Here is an 18,077-nt window from a genome sequence, read left to right as displayed (position 1 = left end):
TAAATAGAAGGTATCAAAATCAGCCTTTGTCTTCTAGCCATCAATTAACATTCAAAATACCCCTGACGAGCTTTGGCAACCACCAAGCGAAACGGTCCGTAGGGTAATTGGTTGAATGTGTGTTGTGGTATAACGCTAGAATTCATTTTTCAATACAAAACTCCTTAGGCCATGTTAGCTCGATTAATCCATAATTAGTGAACAAAAACCGTTTAAAGGTCATTAAATGGCAAAAAGAAATGAAAATGTTTAATATTGCATTTTGAATGATGTGCGAAACGACAAATGCTGAGGAATACAAAGAAAACCAAGCAAAATTTTGTGGAAGTCGTTCCATGCGATGCCAATATCTCACTGGATCTTTGGTATTAGTTCAAATGAAGTTGTGAAAGATCCCATTTTCAGCATTTGGAAGGAATTTCAAGAATTGTAAATAAATACAATACGTGAAACATCCGATCTTTTCTCCAGCAATAGGACCAATTATATGAACGCTAAGTACAAATCGTGAAATTCAGATCCTATTCAACATTTGAACCAATTTCATGGATTTTAAATACAATTTCTTAGCTGATGGCCTTTGTAGCCAAAGCTACTCTCTTATTAACTTTGTATTTACTACTAGTTAATGTAATAAATAAATAAATAAATAATAAATACAATTTCTCAATTTTCAAGAAGGTTAACCCTGCAAAAGGCTATAATATAAACATGCCCTTTTTATGAATTTAATCCTTTCTATTGTGGCTTGTTCGTGGAATATGCCATGCCAAGGTGGTGGTTAAGATACCATTCCACTGGGTTATTGAAGATGCCATCCAAAATGATTTAGATCTTTTAGGGGTCACATTATTGTAAAAAGAATGGGCGAAGGTGGTAAAAAGGTGACATATAACTTGCACTCATGCTTGAATAGAATCTTTGGCATCGAATATTTTGCTGGGAACCTTAGCGAAGTACCTACAAAAAATTTTTTAGAAAGGTGTTGCTCCTGATAGGATCCTCTTCCATTCCTGTTTTCATCATATGATTCTGAACCGCTTCCCATATCTGAAAAATTTTGGCCAACTTCAACTCCACCTCCAAATTACGCCAAACTCGATTGAGGTCTTCCTTGCTTCATTGATACACGTATAGTTGCCAAAAGAATTTCTAATTGTTTTTATTTGTTACCTTTAACGTAAAACACAAATAAATACAATTGATTATCATTGCAAAAGATTCGTTTCTTGTCGATTTTTTCTATAAATAATGTCTATAGATACATTTTTTTGTTCAACTCACCTTGATTTCTGTGGTGAGAGAAAATTGCCTCACATTCTCACTTTTTTGACATTTATGATAGCTACTTTTCTCACGAACGTGAGTTTTGTTCTCCCTTATGATGTTTGTAATAAGGGAGGAGGCGAGAGTGAGAAAACTCACGGTGAGATGATGTTCATGATTGGGCTGATTTATGATTGCGCTGAATTATACATAGCGATCATGAATACTCACGTAGGGAGCTTCTCACGAGTGAGTTGCAGCTCACTTCTCACGTCTCGACCTATCACAAATGACAAGGGAGGAGCGAAAAAAGTGAAGAGGGTTTCACAAGTTTGAAAATTGAAAATAGTGCCGCATTTTGTGAACCCTTGAAAATATAATTTGCGTTGCCATATCGTTATTTTATTTACAAATAATTTTGCAATAACTAAATTCGTAATTTTTTTTATAAAACATTAATTTATTTTAAATTAAATTAATATTTCTAAAACGAAAAATAATTTTTATCAACAATCCACTTTAAAAATACTTGGTAATTGATAAAAATATTAAATGTTTGATATGTGGCAACATCTGTAACAGCTGTTTTTGTTTTGTTTTGACAGATACATACATACATATGTAAAAATTGTTTATTTACGCCCGAAGAATTTCCGCAATTTGCAAAAAAGTGAACAAAAACCGTTTAAAGGTCATTAAATGGCAAAAAGAAATGAAAATGTTTAATATTGCATTTTGAATGATGTGCGAAACGACAAACGCTGAGGAATACAAAGAAAACCAAGCAAAATTTTGTGGAAGTCGTTCCATGCGATGCCAATATCTCACTGGATCTTTTGTATTAGTTCAAATTAAGTTGTGAAAGATCCCATTTTCAGCATTTGGAAGGAATTTCAAGAATTGTAAATAAATACAATACGTGAAACATCCGATCTCTTCTCCAGCAATAGGACCAATCATATGAATGCTAAGTACAATTCGTGAAATTCGGATCCTATTCAACATTTGAACCAATTTCATGGATTTTAAATACAATTTCTCAATTCTCAAGAAGGTTAACCCTGCAAAAGGCTATATAACATAAACATGCTCTTTTTTATTAATTTAATCCTTCCTATTGTGGCTTGTTCGTGGAATATGCCATGCCAAGGTGGTTGTTAAGATACCATTCCACTGGGTTATTGAAGATGCCATCCAAAATGATTTGGATCTTTTAGGGGTCACAGTCTTGTAAAAAGAATGGGCGAAGGTGGTAAAAAGGTGACATATAACTTGCACTCATGCTTGAATAGAATCTTTGGCATCGAATATTTTGCTGGGAACCTTAGCGAAGTACCTACAAAAAATTTTTTAGAAAGGTGTTGCTCCTGATAGGATCCTCTTCCATTCCTGTTTTCATCATATGATTCTGAACCGCTTCCCATATCTGAAAAATTTTGGCCAACTTCAACTCCACCTCCAAATTACGCCAAACTCGATTGAGGTCTTCCTTGCTTCATTGATACACGGATAAACATGTATAGTTGCCAAAAGAATTTCTAATTGTTTTTTATTTGTTACCTTTAACGTAAAACACAAATAAATACAATTGATAATCATTGCAAAAGATTCGTTTCTTGTCGATTTTTTCTATAAAAAATGTCCATAGTTACATTTTTTTGTTCAACTTACCTTGATTTCTGTGGTGAGAGAAAATTGCCTCACATTCTCACTTTTTTGACATTTATGATAGCTACTTTTCTCACGAACGTGAGTTTTGTTCTCCCTTATGCTGTTTATAATAAGAGAGGAGGCGAGAGTGAGAAAACTCACGGTGAGATGATGTTCATGACTGATGATGTTTATCAGCCCAATCACGCAAATTATATTTTCAAGGGTTCACAAAATGCGGCACTATTTTCAATTTTCAAACTTGTGAACCCTTCTTCACTTTTTTCGCTTCTCCCTTGTCATTTGTGATAGGTCGAGACGTGAGAAGTGAGCTGCAACTCACTCGTGAGAAGCTCCCTACGTGAGTATTCATGATCGCTATGCATAAGGAAGAACAAAACTCATGTTAGTGAGAAAAGTAGCTATCATAAATATCAAAAAAAGGGAGAATTTGAGGCAATTTCCTCTCACTACAGAAATCAAAGTGAGTTGAACAAAAAAATTTATATGTGGAAATTTTTTATAGAAAAAAATCGCATTTGTAATGATAATTAATTGTATTTGTTTGTGTTTTACGTTGAAAGTAACAAATAAAAAACAAGCAGAAATTATTTTGGAAACTGTACATGTTCATCCGTGTTTCAATGAAGCAAGGAAGACCTCAATCAAGTTTCGCGTAATTTGGAGTCGGAGTTGAAGTTGGCCAATATTTTTCAGATATGGGAAGCGGTTCAGAATCATTGGATGGCAACAGGAATGGAAGAGGACCCAATCAGGAGCAACCCCTTTCTGCAATTGTTGTTCCTCGATAGAACAATGTGCATATTACTTAATGTACATACATATGTAGGTACTTACAAATTTTGCGGCAAGTCAAGATAATAAGTGGCATATCATAAGTGCCTTTGAATTGTTCTTTGTTCGCTAAGGTTCCCAGCAAGACATTCGATGCCAAAGATGCTATTCAAGCATGAGTGCAAGTGACGTGTCACCTTTTACAACCTCGCTCATTCTTTTTACAAGACCATTACCCCCAAAAGATCCAAATCATTTTGGATGTCATCTTCAAAAACCCAGTGGAATGGTATCTTAACCAACAACTTGGCATGGCATCTATACCAAACCTTTGGCATAGCATCACTACGCTTTGGCATGTCATATGCCACGAACAAGAAGGATTTAATTCATAAAGTAAAATATAAAAATATAAATAAAAACATAACAAAAAGAAAGTTAACATTATGAAATTGGTTTAAATGTTGAAGAAAGGAATTTAATTGAATTGTACTTAGCATTAATAAAATTGGTCCTAATGCTGGAGAAAAGATCGGATGTTTCACGTATGGTATTTATTTATAATTCTTGAATTCCTTCAAATGCTGAAGATGGGTTCTTTCACAACTTCATTTGAACTAATACAAAAGATCCCCAGTGAGATATTGGCATCTCATGGAACAACTTCCAAAAAATTTTGCTTGGTTTTCTTTATATTTCTCAGCGTTTGTCGTTTCGGTCATCTTTTAAAATACAATATTAAACATTTTCATTTTTGCCATTTAATGACCTCTAAACGATATTTGTTCAATTTTTTGCAAAGTGCAGAAATTCTTCGGGCGTAAATAAACAATTTTTACTTTGCATCTGTCAAAACAAAAAAAAAAAAAAAAAAAAAAAAAAAAAAAAACAGCTGTTACAGATGTTGCCACATATCAAACATTTAATATTTTTTATCAATTACCAATGGGTCTATCTTGCATTGCCACTTAACTTGAGTTGAGTTGTCAGTTGTCTGCGCGACTGAGATGAAATGTTGTACCATTAATGTCAACTCAACTGCGTGGTCGATAAACATGTTATCGATCAGTGTTTTTTTAAACTTGTGACCTCTATTCGCCAAAAATTAAATTAAAAAATAATTTGCGCTTTGGATAACTCTTTTGTGTATTCTGGACAATATTTTAATATTTTGGCTGAGTTTTCGAGCAAATTTGGAAAACAACCCAAGATTGGAATATAACCTGGCCATTGAATCTTCGGATCGTCAAGTTTTATTTGCAAAAATGATAAGTTCGGTGGAATTATTTTTTGATGATGAAGAAAATGTACAGGACATTGCATCTATTAGAAGAAATTTGAGGGACAAGTCGAATCCATTGGAATTGCCATCTTCACTGTAAGCTGATGTTCATGTGGAAAGATCTGTATAATCAGTAAATTATTTCAGGTTTAAGGCGTATTTTTGATTGCCAAAGGATGCCGTAGTTTACATTGTGGAAACGTTAAAGGATGACTTCAAAGTTGCAGATCAACAGCAATACCCCCACTTTTAAAAGTGTGCGCAGCGTTGAGATTCTTTGCGGACGGAAGTTTCCAAAAGTCACATGGCAATGATTTCAATAATTACATGGGTCAATCTACATTGTCGAGCGTATTGAAGGAAGTTGCCCACTTGATAGAGGACAAATTGTGCCAAAATTGGATCGTTTCGAAGTTGACGGAGGAGGAAAAAAGACATAATAAAAACGATTTTTATTCAAAAACGAAATTCCCTGGTGTAGTTGGCTGTATAGATGGAACACATGTGCCGAACTGTTGCTTTGTCGTTATTTTTACCATATTGATACACAAAATTAATTAATGATGCAAAGAATCAATAATAGTTAACAAAATGTTTATTTTTCCTCCTATTTTACTTCTTGTTTCTTCGAAAATGTTCACTGCAACTGAAAATTGGTGGTTGCTGAAAAACAGCCGCTTCGTCAACTGAGATTCGCAACTTCAGTTGAGAGTTGCCATACGTGGATCAATTTTGACAACTGACAACGCCACTCAACGATAATTGTTATCGATGATCGACCCCCAAGTATTTTTAAAGTGGATTGTTGGTAAAAAAGTATTTTTCGTTTTAAAAATATTAATTTAATTTAAAATAAAGTAGTGTTTTATAAAAAAAACAAGTAAAAAAGTATCAGTCGGCTTTGCCGACAGAGATATACCCTCAGCCTGTGTATATTGAAACAATGTTTTCCCAAAAACGTATGTATTTAGGGGGTTTTAAAAATTTTGGGCGTTTGAACCGACAAAAATGTTGATTAGGATTAAAGATCAAAAGTTTTACGGAGGAGATACTAAAAGAAATGGATCGACATTGATCATTATGGAAGTGGATCTCCAGTCACTACATATGGTGCCATAGGGGGTTGTTACACCCTTCGAGCTGTTTGCTCAAGAAGTATGGACTTGCCCCTGAAAAAAACGTTTACCATCGTAATTGAGGCAGCGAATGCAAGTTGCTTCTACAAAAATCAAAGTGATTCGATAGCAGGTCTTAAAGTAAACTTATCCGAAATTTCGTGTGGGAGGTACCGGATGGATTGGACAAATATAGTCCATATTTGAACCTTATCTATATCTAGTAGATATATTAGGATGTGTAAAGTATGGACCAATTCGGCCACTCCCTTTAAGAGTTACCGTATAAACGAATTTTCCGAACATTTTTGAACTTTTGTGGGGGAGGTACATGAAGTAGGGGACCGATATGGCTTATCTTCAAACTTAGACTATGTTTGGACAAAATATTACTAAGGCCAAATTTTGGACCGAATCGGCAGATCCGTTCTACAGTTATTTTGCGCTCCAACCACCTCACACGGTGTCATAGGGTTTTTTTACAACTTTCAGGCTATTTTCCCAGGAAGTATGGACTTGCCCCTAATGAAACTTGTACCGTCGTATGGAGGGCAGTGAATACAAGTTGCTAAAACAAAAATCACAGTGATTCGAGAGATGGCCCGAAACTGAACTTTTCCGAAATTTTGTGTGGGAGGTACCCGAAGAAGTGGGCCGATTAAGGCCATATTGGAACCTCATCTTCCTCTTGTAGAATGTTTACGATATACAAAGTATGGACCAAATCGGTTGCTCCCTTCAAGAGTTATCGTGCGGACAATTTTTCCAAAAATTTTTGAACTTTTGTGGGGGAGGTACCTGAAGGAGTGGATTGATATGGCCCATCTTCGAACTTAAATCAAATCTGGACAAAATATTTCGATACTCAAAATTTGAACCGAATCGATTGATCCGTTCGAGAGTTATCGTGCGCACCAGCCAGCCAGACAGACAGACGGACAGACAGACAGACGGACGGACATTGCTAGATCGACTCAAAATTGTCTGAAACGGATATCGTACAAACATACTTGGGGTCTAAAACCATTATTTCGATGAGGCACATTTTTGGCCGTATCAAAGTGTAAATACCCTCTTTAGCCTAAAGGCTGAGGGTATAATTACAAATTTAGTTATTGCAAAATTATTTGTAAATAAAATAACGATATGGCAACACAAATTATATTTTCAAGGGTTCATAAAATGCGGCACTATTTTCAATTTTCCAACTTGTGAACACTTATTCACTTTTTTCGCTCCTACCTTGTCATTTGTGATAGGTCGAGAAGTGAGCTGCAATTCACTCGTGAAAAGCTCCCTACGTGAGTATTCATGATCGCTATGATTACGAAAGCCAAATTTTGGATCGAATCGGTTGATCCGTTCGAGAGTTATCGTGCGCTCCAGCCATCCAGATAGACAGACGGACGGACATTGCTAGCTCGACTCCAAATTGTCTGAAACGAATTTGGTCCAAATATACTTGGGGTCTAAAACCAATATTTCGATGAGTCACTCTCGTTAGCATAAATGCTGAGGGTATAAAAATAGAAGAAATGGAAAAAAGTCCAATATTTATTTTCTATCACCGATAATGGAGTTTCCCGGATAATCGAGGTTCAACTGTATATTCAAAATTATACGATACCACTACCTCGGTAATTGTGCCATGAAGAGTTGTAAATCTACCACCATAAGTGAATTCCGCTATCATTCATTGGGTCTGCGATGCTTGCCCTCATACTTAAAAGTGTAAGCAATCCACACGTATTCTCTCTTTATTTTTGATTTACCATTGTTTATGGCTATATTACACCATATGCTTTTTCACATGTATGACATCAGCTGGTCTGTATATTAGTATACCTAATGTTACAACATACATGTGAAAAAGCATATGGTGTGATATAGCCATTAGCAATGGAAGGAGTATCTTACCGCTACTAATACAACAACTTTTCTGAGAATCAACGCCCTGGGCCCATAAAAGCCATTTATCAAAGGCCCGTTATTAGGTGTGTTCGTTTACTCAATAATTTGTACAAATTTGTACAAGTCCAGTAACTTCTTGCAATTGATTAAGCTCTTTTGCATTGTACTGTAGAGTAAACGAACAACATCCAGTAACAATTTGTACAAATTTTGAGTAAACGAACACACATATTGTCATGCACCCGCTGGATAATCAGTTTCACCGTTAAAATCTGCGTTCATGTTCTTTTCCAGTTTTGAATTTTTTTGCGACCTTACAGTGGCGGCCATATAATTAAGAACGACATCGTATTGAATAATATTTGCCTCGCTACATTCCAAATATTTGAATATTTATATGGAACAAAATTTGTAAATAAAGTACACGGTAAGCACTTTCAAATAAAGCCAAAACATGTTTTAATTCCCCCTCGTTTATACGAAAGAAACCACGATTTATTAAAATAGTTATAAATCGACCTGCCCCCCTATTCAGTAACTTTTTAACAACTTCACTCATTGTTTATTTTACAACAATTTCATTTGTTTGTTTTGTAGTTGTTACAAAAACAAAAGAAATTTTAACAACTTTTCAATCGATAAAAGTTACAGAATAGGCCCACAGGCCACATAATTAAGAACGATATAAGTAAAGGTTATCTAAAGGTAATTTTCATGCAAAATATGTGAATATATCGTTATGTATTTTAGAAATCGGTTACTTTGATCCATTTCTGGTATCAAATGTCCTTCAATGGTACATATTATTGAGTCTAAGTTTGATAATTAGGGCATACCTAACGTTTTCCAAAATTCGCCCATAATTTGCCGAATTTATTTTATTTTTGGGATCTAAACCGACAGTTTTGGCTTCCTCTCATTCCACCGATGAATTTTGGTAATGGTTCGGATTGTCCGAACAGAAGTTATAAACAAATATTTACTTAGCATAGTACTGAAGGTCAAAGGAATTTCCAAACTTTTAGAGCTTGTCCTGCAAAACTCACTGTTCTGAATTAGCAAACTATTATTTGGAGGTGTCGAACGTCCTTTAACTTAAATTCTGTCAAATTTTAGTAATGATCGGTCAATCCGAACAGAAGTTATAAACAAATATTGACTTAGCATATTACTGAAGTTCAAAAAAATTTCCACACTTTGAGAGCTTCTCCTGCAAAACTCACTTTTTAGACTTAGCATACTATTATTTGGAGGTGTCGATATGTGAAAAAATACAGCATTAAAACTATTTTCAATGTTTGCCAAAACCTATACATACGAATCAACATTTTCCTCAATACCCCATATTAAATGCAAATATATTCGTAAGAAGTATTATTGTTTGGCTTGAATGGCAACAATGGGTGTTGAAATCAATCAATGACAAAACTACTGAAAATTATAGGGAACCAATTATTCTACCATTCTGATTACTAAAATGGCATAAAAAGCGAAGCATTTGAAAATTATTAATCGATTATTGTGGTGCATCATTTTTAATGCTCATTTTAAAAATGCCCATTTCTAGTGTTCCGGTAAAATTTTAGCATAACGGTCCTGTAATCGGGATATTTTTGTATGCCATCTTAAAGACAACTTTTTAGCCTACAAAATTGTTTTTTGAATTGTTTAGAAATCCCAACTCGTTTAACATTTTTTATATCAGGTTGCATCATTTTCAGTGACAGTCACTGTATATTGGAAATGCTTCATATAATACTCCCACAGAAAAAAGAATAAACTATAAGACAGACACAAAACACTGTGCACAAATTTATCGAAACGTCATCCAAAAACATCAGAAAAATAAGAGGAAAAACTTCAGTTTCAACACCACCAGTGACAGGATGAATGTTGTTTATTAGTTCGTTTCTGTTGCAAATACATATACAAATACATATGTTTTATAAAAAGTTTTAATAAGTATTATGTACTTATGAATTTCTTGCAATTGTTTGCTTGAATCCGATTTCAAGTACATATATGTAATATCTGTCGAATCAAGATGACATGTCAAATAATTGGTGTACATGACATGCCTTGGATCAAAAAATGAATAGCATCTTTTGGGTCCACGCTCATATAAAATTCATCGATGAAGATGCAAAAACGATGACATGTCAAATCACTTGCACTCATGATTGAATAGTATCTTTGCCATCGAACATTTTGCTGGGTGCTCCATGACAATAATCTGCCTGTGTCGCTATTTCATCCAATGTACCTTTGTTACCAATAAGGATAACTCGGGCATCTGCTCCAAAAACAATGTCTTTAAAACAGAACAACTTGACCCAATCCGATATTGTGCATACATTGTACCAAACCTGGTTTCGGATCACCAATTGCTTGACCTACTAAAAACTTGAGGAGCTTTTTCTCGTTTGATTCCTTAAATGCAGAAATTGACTTATATGTAGATTATGTATTGCAACCGAACTTCTGTTGCGTAGCCCGTTTCCGTGGCAACTGAAATTTAAATTTGCATGACGTAAAGACACCGATAACATGTTATCGTTACTGAGAGGACCGTTTTTTTAGTTTGACCAACAAAACTATCGAAAAACAAACGCAAAAATATAATTTCAGGACTTTACATATAAGACTATTAATTCTGTTTTAACTATTTTTTTATGTAAAAGATCTTCAAAATAGACCTTTGTGAGAAGACCAGTAGGTCTTCTGACAGAAGACTTGTAGAACATGTACAGAAGACGTTAAATGCTCAATTATAATTCGAATATCATAGAAGTTTACTTTTGCTTGCAAAAAATTAAAACATCAATTGGACCATAAAATATTCTCAATGTACATTTTGTAATCAATATAGAAATGAAAAGATTTGACTTCAAACCGAACCGCCCTCAAACTTTTTTAATGCTTCGTATTTGCATCCATAAAAATCAGAGGCGATAATATCCAAAACAAAGTCTAGTGTTTCGGGGTCCAGATTGCATAACATATGATCGAATTTTGTTCGAATTTTGATCGAATTTGCCTCCACTTGAATAAACCACAATTTAGATTTTTCCAAAACGGTGGAATTTAAACGGCAGCTGTTGCTGACATTTGTTGAGTGTCAAAATTTGAGCTAATTGACGTTTTTGTGGACTTAACTTTTTTAATTTGACTTAGACGTGAGAAGTAAAAGCTTCTCCAAATCCCTCTGTAATATCTTCTGAGCAAGATTAGTTAAGAATGAGTAGTCGAGTGGCAACGAGTGAATAGGTCTGTACGATAACCCAAAAGTTTGTACAAACATTTACAAAATGCTGTTCGATAACAAACTTTTCCTTGTAAAAAATTGCAGGTTTGATCAGCTGATTTAAATTCGAATGTTTTATGGCGGACTTTGCAATTCTTGGCAAAAACATAAACAAATATTTGGTTATTAAAATAATTACAGGATAAAAAAAGAGAAGAGATAACTAAATAAATGATGGAAAACGACTTTTCTAAGGTATCAATTCCCAGAAAAAAGCGGCGCATCCATGGAGTTGGAGGAACACTATGTGGACGGCCAGGCGTCAATTTACGATATGGAAAGATAATTATTTTTGTAGCAATGGATAATCAAATAACTTTCGTACACAACCTTCGACTGTTAAATTAAATCTTATCCGCCAAACTTCTTGTTTGTCAAAGCTGCTGACTTCTTGCAAGTTTTTGCAAATTGTTGTTCGATAACATTCTGCAAATTTTTAATTTCGAGAGAGTAAAATTAGTGGAGAGAAGTTACGGAGAACTTGCTGAGTACTTGCAAGTACTTTTTACTAGCGAAGCTATCGTATATACCTAATATTTTTTTTTAATTTTCGACTTTTTATGTATTATTTATGTATTTTAACATATAAAATTAAAGCATACTTTTAGGAGGTTCTATTATTTGCGCTAGTTTCCAAATTAAAAAAAAAAATCTAGGAATATTTTAACGCCTTTTTATGACAGCTTGAGTATGGATTAAAAGGTGTTAAACATTATTGTAGAACTCTCATGTTTCAGCTCACTATCACGAACTTCTTCTTATATCCTACCACCACACAGGGATGGACAATTTGAATTTTGAAAAAATACAAAATGGTACCTTTGCGGTGAAAAGGTGTTTTTTATTTTTTTAAGAAAAACTAGCAATTTTTTATTCAGCAAACACAAACAAGTAAGAAATGGCTATATTCGGGAGGGAACGACCATTTAATACCTCACAGAGTTCAACCATCATCATACAGTCGATGTCCTATGAAAATGCAAAGTTTTAATTTTATTCAAATTTTTGTGGATATTCTCAGTCGAAGTAATATATCACTGTAAGGATAATTATCCGCTCTTTCGAAATCATGTCACTTCACCAAGATACTCCTTCTACTTCAGGAGTTATGGTCTCAAGAAAATAGTTTTCCAAAAATTTGCATTTTTCAAATTTTGACACGTATCTTCATTAGGCCATATCTTAGATATGCCCATAGCTAAAGCTTTGGTATCTGTGTAAAGGTGGGATTTTCTACTTTTTCTCTCCGTCCCAAAAGCCCCGTATAGTGCGAATGATTTTCCTCATAAAGGAACAATTTCCCGAGTTCTACACAAATAAGTAAATTTGTTAGTTAATTTTGATATAACGTTGTTAATGAGAGGCAAAACTGTACGCAAAATGTTGAACCGGTATCACTAGAATTGAAAACTCTAGATTGATTACAAGGTTTAGATGGATTATGTCCGAATATTAACTACATCGGACCACTCTTTCGGGCACTCACCACAACTTTAAATTGTTGGCAACAACATGGCCCTAGTTACGACGCTATAAGGGGGTATGGGCTTACCGCTGATAAATTTACCCAAAAACTCAAAAAATCCCTATGGACGTCATAAGTATTGTGTTTACTTCTTTTCCTGCACAGCTGACTGATTTTTGTACACAGTTCCGCAAAAAATGATTTTCATTGAGGTAATTTGTCGTCACCAAGTCCATCTTTCAGAATAAAATTTCTAGCATTTTTCAAATGTACTGAATTTTTCATCCCTGCCACCGCAATGTGGAAAGAGTAGTTTAGGTTTGTTTTGTCAAAAATTCATATAAAACCACGAAATATTTGTCCTATTCCGCCTTTGGATTGAGGGAGTTGTGGATATTCGTTGTTATGGGTACGAAAAGTACTAAATTTGGTACAATTTGGATTTGTGTGAATGGATAGCGCTGGAATCCAGAAATTTGGAACTAACATTATTTTTATTGTTTTTTATATGTATATCTTTTCCGCATACGAAGTAGCGGATACTTTGCTAGTTAATTAAAAATAGTAATCAAACTGGAGAACACAATTATGGGTCGATATTTTGTAGGGAAGTCGACCAAAATATTGGCAATGACTGTAAAATATTTATTGATTCTGTAGATGTTCTGTGGGTTGCAATATTAGTCCAATCTTAATATATCCACTACGGACTAGGGCTATAACCAAAAAATACCACAAAGTATCATGTGCGGAATATTGTCGTGACAACGAAATCACGTTTTTTAGGTCAATTCGGTGAAAAGAAGTTCACGCACCAAAGTCTATTTGTAAAGGCCTTTTGATAATTTTGTATTAGACATATGTAGAATTTTCCGATGTGAAAGATTATACTAAATTTTAATGAAACATTCATTCTGTCGTAATGAAATAATCAAAGATATAACTGCAATGGAAAACTTGCATGCAATCGGTACGGGAACTTGTTTAACGGTAGGGAAAAATAGACAACGCATTTCTTCAAATTGGTCCATGGACTACACGGCTATATGGCGGTATTTTTATTATTTGCAAAAAAATTTATAACCCTAATATACATTATTCGCGCTAAAGGTTGCAGTTATAGCTCAAACTGACAAAGAAGAATTTAATTGGAAGCATATTTCTTTGGCTAATCTTCTCCCAAATCATCTTTATTTACATTCTTTTTTTTTAAATAAAACGCAAATTTTAAAATTAATCTAAATTTATTTGTAACTTATCAGTATGGAAATTGAGAGAATAAATCTTAAAACAAGTCAACATCAACTTTATTCTCAAATGAAGAAGAAAATGAACAACGAAATGGAATGAAATAAAATTCAAATGTTTACAGCAGGTACATAGCTAATGGAGGCGGGGGAACAGGTTCCCTCCTGCATTGAGAAGGGCAAAATGCATGTTTGCATTTTTCTAGAGAGCATTTTGACAGGAGCAGCAACTCCTTAATTTATCCTTATACTAGGTCATTAAATACTGGACATTAAACGTAGAGGCATTACACTTATGCCTGGCTTAGGGCGCGACTTCCTTCCAATGTACAATGGCTCGTTGTGAGTCGGGTGCTTTGCCAAAGGGATGTGTGCCATCGGAATACACATATTCATTAACTTGGTAATCTAAGAGGGTCTTGTAATTGTAGACATCGTTACCCAGTTGCTGTAATGGAAAAAAAATGTTGAAAAACAATTTAGTTAAGTATGTACATCACTGAATTTCGATTATTTTTAAACCTCACCTGTGTCAGGGGACTTGTGTTGGTTGTTAAGATACCAGCGAACTGTTTCTCTTTAGCCAATTTCAATACTTCGTGTTCCATGAAATGCATGCAGGCAATATTCTCTTGGGCATTGAGATCAACGTGGGTACCCATCATAAATGAATGTAAAATTTTATTTAAACCTTTTGGTAAATAGTTATCCCTGCGAAATAAGATTGGTTAGTTGGTTGCTTTAAGAATTTATAATCAAGTGAGGGCCATTTTACCTTATGGGTCCTTCTATAAATTCGAGGAACTCAAAGACGATTATCAATTTGGATTTGACTTCCACTTCGGGTTCATTGCGAGCATCGAAATTCAAAGCTGTGCTTATGATACGATTTGTGTTTCTGTCCACAACCACAAAACTCAAATCCCTTTCAACCAAGTCATTCCAAATGTCCTAAAGTGGAACGAGATAAATATTTATTGTTGCTTAGCTTGTTGTTAATATCATTTGGATACCTACCGAAATTAAATCACTGTAGTCAGTACGTAAAATATCCGGTTTAAGCCATTGCTCCAAATCAGCCTTACCATAAAAACTGTCCACAATAATTCTAAAAAACGGATAGCAATTAGCCAAATTGTTTACCCAAATGTTACTTCACAACTTACTGGATGACATCTTGTTTGTGTGAGTATTGTAGGGGAACAGCTTCCAGATCTAAATGGGGGCAAGCATTCAACCAACTCTCAGTATCCTCCACCATATTGATTTCACGATCTTTGGTCATGCTGTGCAAGATTTCACCCAAATTTTTAGCTGCAATAAATTCGGAAATACTGATGCTGTAGCCCTTCTCGCGCAGTAACGTGACCGTGTAAATGGAATTCAACGAATTGCCACCCAGTTCGTAGAAATTACTTTGGGGTGTTAAGGTGGCTCGGGTCGATCGACCAATAACACTGCCAACAGTCTCGAAAAGATCTTCTGCCACTGGGCGCAACTCATCAGGCACTTGGGAATAATCAAAGTCAAGGACAATGCTAGAGTCTCCATCGTTATTGTTGGCCGTTTCGTACTGCTTCAACAGAGCTTGTCGATCGATTTTACCATTAACCAAAAGCGGGACTTGTTCGATTAGAACAACTTGTGGCATCATATAATCGGCCAACTTGTCTGATAATTTGCTCTCCAGCTGCATTTCATTGTAGAGTGGACAATCGTCACGTAGCTTGACAAATGCCAGTAGCGCCTGATCCAGTTGACCGGCATGGTAGCAAAGTACTATGGCCTTTTCTACCATGGGAAGTTCGGCAACATTTTTCTCCACTTCGGAGAGATCAACACGATGACCACGGATTTTAATCTGGGAATCGGTGCGGCCTTCATAGAAAATGTAACCATCGGCGAGAGAGCCATAATCGCCAGTACGATAAATACGTGAATATTCTACAAGAAAACAAAGGAAAATGAGGATGTTTATAAAAAGGAAAGACAAATAAATAATATGAGAACTTACTCAATTCCACAGCCAAGGGATTTTCCACAAACTTCTCCTTATCACGACCATTTACATAACCATCGGCCAAATTTAAACCTGAAACGTAAATTTCTCCAATTTCGCCATGCTTTACTGGTCTATAGTCCGAATCCAAAAGGTAAACAACGGTATTATTTACTGGAATACCAATGGGAACACGATCCAAATGTTGCAATTGTTTCTTTGTTTCACAGGCAAAATAGGTGACATCACCCATAACTTCAGTGGATCCATAGAAATTGTAAAGAGCGTGAACGCCTTCTTGGAAATAGTCGAAAAAGTTGCTTGCCAAAGCGACGGGCAATGGTTCACCCGAGCATACCCAAATATGTAGATTATGCAGAAGTTTGCCATCCGCGTTGCCGCCGTTAATGCGACCACCATCCAAATTCAAATACATGAGCAGTGATCGCAACAAAGTAGGGACCAGAACTAGGCGACGAATTTTATATTTTTCAAGCATCTGTACCAGGCGTTCGGGATCTTTGGTGATTACCTTGGGCACAACCAAAATTGCCAGGCCTATGGAGAAGAAATAGCAGTTGTTAAAATATTACATAAGCATTCACCTATATTTGGAAAAATTAATAATACTTACCACACAATAATGGACCCCATAATTCAGCCACCGAATCTACAAATGTCAGAGCTGTCTTAAAAACACCCACAGTTTCGTTTAAAGCATAGGGGAATGTGGACCATTGCCACTGCAGGCGATTCAATATAACCTCATGGGGTAGGCGTACTCCTTTTGGTACTCCCGTACTGCCGGATGTATACAAAACAATGGCCAGATTACTAACACCACTGCTCAACATTTCCGAAGCCATTAGATTGCTGCCCTGCATTTGTGATGAGTTCAAGCTTAACTCCGAAATAGTCAATGTTTGGACAATGGTGGAATCGAATCGAGACTTATCCACGCTATCATCGTGGACCACAATAATTGGTTTCGACTCTTGTAGTATGTGTTGTATACGATTTGCCGGAAAACTTGGATCTATTGGTAAATACGAGGCGCCAGCTTTCCATATGGCCAACAGCGTCGTAATTAAATCATCCGATGGTTGCATGCAAACGGCAATGATAAAATCCCCATCCGAATTGGGTTGCAGAAAACGTTGTGTTGCTTCTCTTACCAGAAGACGGGCACATTGATTGGCTCGGCGATTCATTTCCAGGTATGAAGTTTGTTGTGGCAACTGATGTTGGAAATCGGACGCTGTGTTGGCATCTTTGTAGTGTATAAGAGCGGTTTTATGTGATCGATGAGCAACTCCTTCCTCAAAGATTCTGTGCAAATGGCGTGGAATCAATTCCTGTTGATGACCCTTGACAATGGATAACTTGGCAATGGTACCCATGATTTATGTGATATCTAAAAAGAATAAATGCATAAAAAAAACAAATAAATAGTTATTAAAATTGTTGAGGGTTATTAGTATAATGTATGTACGAGTATGTGACTTTGTAATATTTTCTACATCTAAAATTGTCCAATTTAAATTCTTGAGCATTTGTAATTGGTTTGTATTTGTTTTCAGTTGCATTGCTGTCGATTATAATTAAATGACACATTTGTGTTGTCGCCAAACGTCTTAAAAAGAACATTCAAATATTTGGAAAAAAATGTAAGACGCCATATTGTGAGTGAAATTCTTAACAAATTACCTCTTAGCATAACATTATTTTAACATCTATTTTTGTTAACATATTCCATTTTATCAATTATTGGTATTAAGTAATGTATTTAGCCATAGTTGTCACAAATTGCCCGCTTATTGTAGTTGGTTAAATTCATGATTATGATCCTCTAAAATAGCACAACAATTAGAGTTCAGGCGGTAATAAATATTCATTATTAAAATACATTTTAGAATGTGTGTATGTAATAAGTATTGACATGATACACGTACATAACCAGCAAAAAAGTCCTCCCAAAATCATGGGTTTTGTAAGGTATTTTTAGAACAGTTGATGTAGCGAATTTGTTTTAAATTTCATCAC

The 18,077-nt window shown here is 35.2% G+C and overlaps 1 protein-coding gene across 1 annotated transcript in view; it reads right to left on the bottom strand.

Annotated features, from left to right (window-relative positions):
• Positions 1–14,013: 14,013 nt before the first annotated feature.
• The window catches only part of e (nonribosomal peptide synthetase ebony), a 56,761-nt gene continuing 52,697 nt past the window's right edge, over positions 14,014–18,077 (bottom strand). Inside the window, exons 2-8 of the mRNA XM_073962846.1 lie at positions 16,669–17,448; positions 16,050–16,592; positions 15,202–15,979; positions 15,053–15,143; positions 14,811–14,986; positions 14,563–14,746; positions 14,014–14,483 (exon numbers count right to left, since the gene is read on the bottom strand). Coding sequence (XP_073818947.1) covers positions 14,340–14,483; positions 14,563–14,746; positions 14,811–14,986; positions 15,053–15,143; positions 15,202–15,979; positions 16,050–16,592; positions 16,669–17,434 — 2,682 coding nt within the window. The 5' untranslated portion in view covers positions 17,435–17,448 and the 3' untranslated portion in view covers positions 14,014–14,339. The remainder of the gene's footprint in view (positions 14,484–14,562; positions 14,747–14,810; positions 14,987–15,052; positions 15,144–15,201; positions 15,980–16,049; positions 16,593–16,668; positions 17,449–18,077) is intronic.

Source organism: Musca autumnalis, unplaced genomic scaffold (assembly GCF_047663935.1).
Source record: "Musca autumnalis isolate F117 unplaced genomic scaffold, ASM4766393v1 scaffold_1, whole genome shotgun sequence".
Classification (NCBI taxonomy): domain Eukaryota; kingdom Metazoa; phylum Arthropoda; class Insecta; order Diptera; family Muscidae; genus Musca; species Musca autumnalis.
Note: the sequence above shows the minus strand (reverse complement) of the source record. Positions and strands in the feature narration are given on the sequence as shown.